The sequence below is a fragment of the Pterocles gutturalis genome, unplaced genomic scaffold, assembly GCF_000699245.1.
Source record: "Pterocles gutturalis isolate BGI_N339 unplaced genomic scaffold, ASM69924v1 scaffold28014, whole genome shotgun sequence".
In the NCBI taxonomy this organism is placed as follows: domain Eukaryota; kingdom Metazoa; phylum Chordata; class Aves; order Pterocliformes; family Pteroclidae; genus Pterocles; species Pterocles gutturalis.
This window is the reverse complement of record NW_010129112.1, coordinates 41225-47583: the sequence shown is the minus strand read 5'-3', so window position 1 is coordinate 47583 and position 6359 is coordinate 41225. Positions and strand designations below refer to the sequence as shown.

The following is a 6359-nucleotide window of genomic DNA, read 5'->3' as shown; positions in this document are numbered from 1 at the left end:
TCTTTCCCTGATCGGGGGAAGCGTGTCTTCTTGCTGCATGGACACTTGAGTCTCTGCGACTGCTCCCTTGCATTCTTTGCTGCTACTGGCATCATATAGTCTTTTTCTCTTCTATATTATTGTTTCATGAAGACTGACAATAGGTAGCTCAGGGGCTTTGCTAACAAAGGTAAACCTGAGTGCCTGATGTGTTTCTGTGGTTAGTTTCCTCTTACAGCTAAATTAGAAAGATCTTATGGGTGATGTTTTGTATGAAAATGATGACAGTGATATACAAACCCACTTTTTTCTGCTTTCTAATTACACGAAACTCCAATTAAAGTCATTGGGAAGTCTACTCCATTAGAATTTGCATTGGATCCATTGCAGGCATGAGAGTTGTTTCTGCAGCCTGATGGGCAGGTCTAGAGCCTGGTGAGCAGGCACTGCACAGAGCGTGGGGGTTACAGCCACCACCGGTGGGTTTACATGGGCAGGGCAGTGTTGCATGAACTCAGCTGTGAACCTGCCTGCTGCTAACAGTCTGTTTCTTGGGGTCGTCAGGGACAAAGTGAGGCTTCACATAGCATTTAAGGCACTGAAGTGTGACTCGGGATGTTCTCCATATGGAAGAGATTATGGAAGAAATTTGCACTCTATGGTCTAGGCTAAAATCCGTGATCAGGATGAGTGGAGTGTGGGGACGGTGTATACGAGAGGGCAGGACACCCGTGGGACGTCCAGGGAAGGGCTGGAGTATAATGTGACCAAAGAGTGGGATGTGAAGAAGGAAGTGACAGGTTATATCTACAGGAGGCTCATTTCTGGCGATGGAGGGGGCCAGGTGACAACTGGGAATACTAATTTATCTTGATTAAAGGTAGCATGTCTGACTTGCTAAACCTGCAGAAAAGAACAGCTCTCTGCAAAAATTCCTGTCCTGATGAAGGCTGTGTGTAAGAAGTGATGACACACAATGTGCTGGAATTTAAATCTAAAAGCCGTGAGCTTTAATTCTGTGTGTGGACTGTGGCCAGAGGGAGGGGGCTTTCAAACTAGGTATCTTGGTTCAAGTTCAGTTTCTGATTTAGCAGCTGCACATCCAGTTAACGTGAGTGGGAATTGTGTGCCCTTGCCCCAGGAAGAAGCTTGGTCTGGCTTTTTTCAGCAGACATTGATTGCTTTCATGCAGCATTCCCATGCTTTTACCTAATGTCGTTCTAACTTTGCAGGAACAAGATGTACATTTATATAGGGCCAACCAGATACACTAGCCTGGAAATTTCAATTTTCTCCTGGTTTTGAAACACAACATTTACACATCCTCATATATCAAAAGAGCTAAAGTTATTAGGACTTTTCATATGACAGGTATTTCAAGGAGCAAGTTAGATGTCTCTTTGTAACTTCTGCTTTTTTTCTCTTCTTGGTTTCAAAAAGCAAGTTATTCTGTGCTACTTTCACTACGTTAGTCCAACAACTGTTAAAAAGCTTTGGTTGAATTTCTGTTTAGTTGAGAAAAAAGTACAAATAAAAGCAGCAGCAGATGGTCCCTTTGTGACTGAATGAAGAAAAAGGGTTTTGAGAACAATATGTGAATAGGTGTAGTCTAATAAAACAGTCAGCCACCTGCTGCCTCCATCCTTCAACAAGATTCTGTTGCGTATTCGGAGAATTAATGACTAGTGTATATCCTTACGTTTCATTTAAATGGAAGCTCTAAGGAGCAAACAGACCTTTTTGTCCCAGTGCTGATTGAGTTGTTCTCTTGGGTTTGTATTGTTTCTGCTCTGTCCCTTTTAGTTCCATCCTGTGACTGCTCAAGAGCTAACAACGGTTTGGCAGTGTTTCATTTCTCAAACCAAAGAAACATCTTAAAACTTAGAAAGCACCTACACATTTTTTCCTGGTTTAAGCTTGCTAACCTAAAGTACACGTGGAAAAGAAGTATTCTACCACTTCCCAGTACACACAATTTGTGTTTGGTTTTTTGGTTTTTTGTTTTTTGTTTTTGTTTTTGTTTTTGTTTTTGTTTTTTTATGTACCCAACCTGTTGCTTGGTTTCTGTACACTGTAACGTTCTTGCTTTCTCCTCTAGGGATTTACTCTTCAGCCTGATTATCAGAATATCATCAATCCAACCTCAACAGCTGCACAAGTTGTTACCCAAGCGATGGAGTATGTTCGTTCAGGGTGCAGAAATCCTCCAGCACAGACCGTGGACTGGAATAACGACTACTGCAGTAACGGGTAAGCAGCCAGTGAATGCCACCTTGTGTCGAGCAGCATTCATGACACGAGCATCTGCCAGAATTTGCAAACAGCTTTGTTGCCTGTTTCCCCACAGTATTTCAGGAGCACATCTGTGATGGCACTGTATGTATTCAGCAGTTAGACTGTTATGGGAGTTTTGAATACATTTATTGATTAGACGTTGTTGTCACCTTATCACAGCACATCCATTTTGGTCTTAGAGAACTTCCATTCCTCAGTCGATCAGAATGGAAATCCTAGGGAGAATGTGTAGGAAAGAAGTGGTAAGGTCACTGCCTCCTACTTGAGAGGCAAATGGGGTGAACTATTTTCTCCAAGTACTCCATTGCTGCCAGTGAAATCAACTAGTTTGGGTCATGAAAACGCACACCAGCAAGCTATGGGGATGAGGTGCGTGATCCAAGATAGGTGGAAGGGAATGGCATGAGGACTGTAACTAGAAACAAAACACCATGCCTGCAGGAGCTCTATGCCCTGACCATAAGGTTAGTGGCAGCTCCTTCAAACCCTCAACTCCCCTGCACCACGGTTTGGTGGAGTCACGTCGCAGTCCCAGGAACTGCCTGGAAATAGGTAAGACTTTGAACAGAAGATATCTTTAGAGTTTTAAATGATAGATGGTGTGCCCTGTGAACATGCTCACCAGCCTGGCCTCCCTTCACCTCAGCGTGAATCCCCAAGTCTCAAGCAGAGAAAAGCTCTCGGTTGCTACCAAAGCGTCAGATCCAGCCCAGACAAATGAACACGAGCAGAACTGAAGACGAGTTTTACTCATTACATTTACTCAAACTGAGAATTTCACTTGCATTATTGGTTTAAAGTGTTTCTGGAACTCAAACTAGAACTGAATAAAAAGTCTTTTACTGGTTGCTAGTTCAGAACAACGCCTTGGCTAGAATCTGCTGACACTGAGGCAGACTTTAACTAGGCTGCACAGCAGCATCACTCTCCCCCATGCCTGTCACTGCTGGCCCGTGATTTGCCCACTTGTTCAGCAGAACGGTATCTGTGCTGTACCACCGTCATGTCTTGACCTGTGCTGCAGGCCCTTGTAGGAGCCTACCCAGCCCACAGACTTTTGTGCCCATTTAAACTGCGCTCTGAATAGGCTGTTCTCTGGCAAACAGGCCATAGCTACTTCTGGCTTGGACTCCTGATCTCTTCTGGAAAAAGCAATGTGTGATCAGTATCACAGAATCACAGAGTCATGAAGGTTGGAAAAGACCTCAAGGATCACCAAGTCCAGCCGTCAACCCAGCACCACCCAACCCACTAACCCATGTCCCCAAGCACCACATCACCACATTTCATTGCCAGCAGTGCCTTCTAGATGCCCACCAGGCATAACTTTCCATCAGCAGAAGCTTTCTCTGAGCAGACCCTGTGTATACCCTGTGTAGATACGCCTTTGTGGATCTCTGTGCATGGATTTAGCCTCTCTCTGCTGTAGCATTGGCATGAATTGCCAGGACAGCATGGCTTGCTCTGTGCTGCTCCCAGACTCCAAACCAAGTAAACTGTGAAGCTGTGGAAGAACAGAACTGGTGCCTGGGTTTTGGCAAGGAAGCAGGAGACTGAGAGTAAAGCCTCTCTCCCCGAAAATCTCTGCAGTGTGAACGAAGCCCCATCAGTGAGACTTCTGCTTTAAATGATATATTTTTTTCTGACTTCTACAGACTGTTCCGAATTAGAAACTGGTAAATGACAATTTTTGCACTGAACTGACATGCTTCAGTTGAAGCTGAAACCCAGCAAGAGCTGAATGTAGAAGTGTGCTGGACACAGTGGAAGCTCTCTTGTACAACCTGGTCTTCAGTAGAGAGTTGGCCTAGGTGGCTCTGCCAGAAGCTTCTGGTGTTCCCTTGCACATGCTTCCCTGAACCTGCCAACCTGACACATTCTGGCTATGTCTGCACTAGTAAATAAAATAGACCAGAGATATCAGTGGCTGGCACCCATGTTCATGTAACACCCGTCCTCTAAGGAAAGTGGCATTGGAACAGGCTGCCCAGGGCAGTGGTGGAGTCACCATCCCTGGGGGGGGTCAAGAAACGTGTGGATGTGGTGCTTGGGGACATGGGTTAGTGGGTTGGGTGGGGCTGGGTTGACGGTTGGACTTGATGATCCTTGAGGTCTTTTCCAACCTGAATGATTCTAGGATTCTATGATGCTATGATAAGGTGCTTATGGAGTATCAATCAGAGACCCGTCTAAACCCTCCTCTGTATTAATGTGGTTGTGAGAGAAGAATAGTCAACGCTTCCAGCCCACTAGTGCACGTGATCCCAAACCAGGGCTTAAGCCCATGTCCCAGGCCTGTGTAGTTTAGAGCCAGGTGTGGTCTCCGAGTTGCCACCTACATGCCACTAGGATTTTTCTTATTATTACTGTGGTAATGTAGCCGTGCTTCAGTGATATGCTTGGAATTAACAACATGCAGGAGGGTTGTGGGGTGGTTTTTTTGAAAGACTAGGACTAAAAATTTGACAAATTTTTTTTTTTTTAAATCACATTTGTTCTTTTTCTCTTTGAACAGGGGCATGCAGAGGGACAAAGCACTCTACCTTACCTGAAAATCTGAAACACCTTTCCTTTCCACTGAGGAATGCAGGGAAGTCTTTTCATCATGGATTGCTTTATGCAGTCAAGGCAGTTCTGCATTTTATTAGGAAATACAAGTTGCTAAGCACTTAGGACTATTCGAGCTCGTGGGTCACCCACTCTGGAAAAAAAAATAGTCTTGCTTCTTTCTCTTTTTTTTTTCCCCCCCTCATTTTTTTCCTCTTTCTTTCTCCTTTCACCCCTGCCCTGAGATCCTTTAACGGACATTGCTTTTCTTCTTCCCTGAAGGAAACTTGGACCATTCAGATTTTATGTTGGTTTTTGCTGTGAAGTGCTGCGATAGTAACTGCCTTAGCAACTGTAGATGTCTCGGATAAAAGTCCTGGATTTTCCATTGGTTTTTCATAATGGGTGTTTATATGAAACTACTAAAGACTTTTTAAATGGCTTGATGTAGCAGTCATAGCAAGTTTGTAAATAGCATCTATGTTACACTCTCCTAGAGTATAAAATGTGAATGTTTTTGTAGCTAATTGCAATTGAAACTGGCTCATTCCAGTTTACTGATTTCACAATAAGGGTTAAATTGGCAAACATTCATATTTCTACTTCATTTTTAAACAGCTGACTAATAGTTCTATATTTTCAAAGTATTTGGAGAAAAAAAAAGTAAAATATTCCCAAATGATATTAAAAATATTGGCTTTGTCTCATGAAATAAACACATAAAAGCTAGGGGAAAAAAACCTAATGTTGATAAAGAGCAAACACATTTATTTTGTACTGCCTAAAAAAATGCTTCTTTTTTTTAAAGAAAATCACTTTATGTGTACTGGTTAGTAAAATGTCATTTAAGTCCTTTTATGTATAAAACTGCCAAATGCTTACCTGATATTTTATTAGATGCAGAAACAGATTGGAGACAGCTAAATTATAACCTTTACATAGGCTATGTATTATTGTTTCTTCATACTGTGTCTGTATTTAATCTTTTTTATGGAACCTGTTGCGCCTATTTATGAAATAATAAATATAGGTGTTTGTAAGTAAATTTGTTAGCATTTTAAAGAGGTTTCTTTGACGCTTTAACTTTTGCTGGCACAAATTGTTCACAACGGATGTGAATACTTTGTTTAGTTTTTACAGTGACATATATAACACCAAACCTGCTTTACTGGCAGAAAATGAAGGTAACCAATACTTACTTCTCTATTTCTTTGGTCGTTAAGGGGAAAAAAAAAAAAAGTACTTCAAGTAATTCCCTTTTTAAAGCCTCGTAACAGGAAGTTGCCCAGAAAAAAGACAAAACTATCTGAATGCTGCTTCTTGAAACTTCATCAGTTTTGGTTAATTAGTCAAGTGGAATAAAAATATTACAACGATAATATTACTAAATATGTTTCAGCCATTTTATTAAACATGCAAAAGGTCCTACAGAGTTTTAGGGAGTACATCACGAATCTGTCTTAAAGTGGAAGAGAAGTTCAACAGCCAGAGGGAAACAGATAAAAAAAATTCCAAAAGAGGTATTTTGTCAATGTTTT

General features: G+C 42.0%; 1 protein-coding gene across 1 annotated transcript in view; it reads left to right on the top strand.

The window, feature by feature from the left end:
• Window positions 1-5236, top strand: part of TOX (thymocyte selection-associated high mobility group box) — a 44497-nt gene extending 39261 nt beyond the window's left edge. Inside the window, exons 5-6 of the mRNA XM_010079852.1 lie at window positions 2078-2229; window positions 4790-5236. Of these exons, the coding sequence (XP_010078154.1) occupies window positions 2078-2229; window positions 4790-4826 (189 nt within the window). The 3' untranslated portion in view covers window positions 4827-5236. The remainder of the gene's footprint in view (window positions 1-2077; window positions 2230-4789) is intronic.
• Window positions 5237-6359: the final 1123 nt, after the last annotated feature.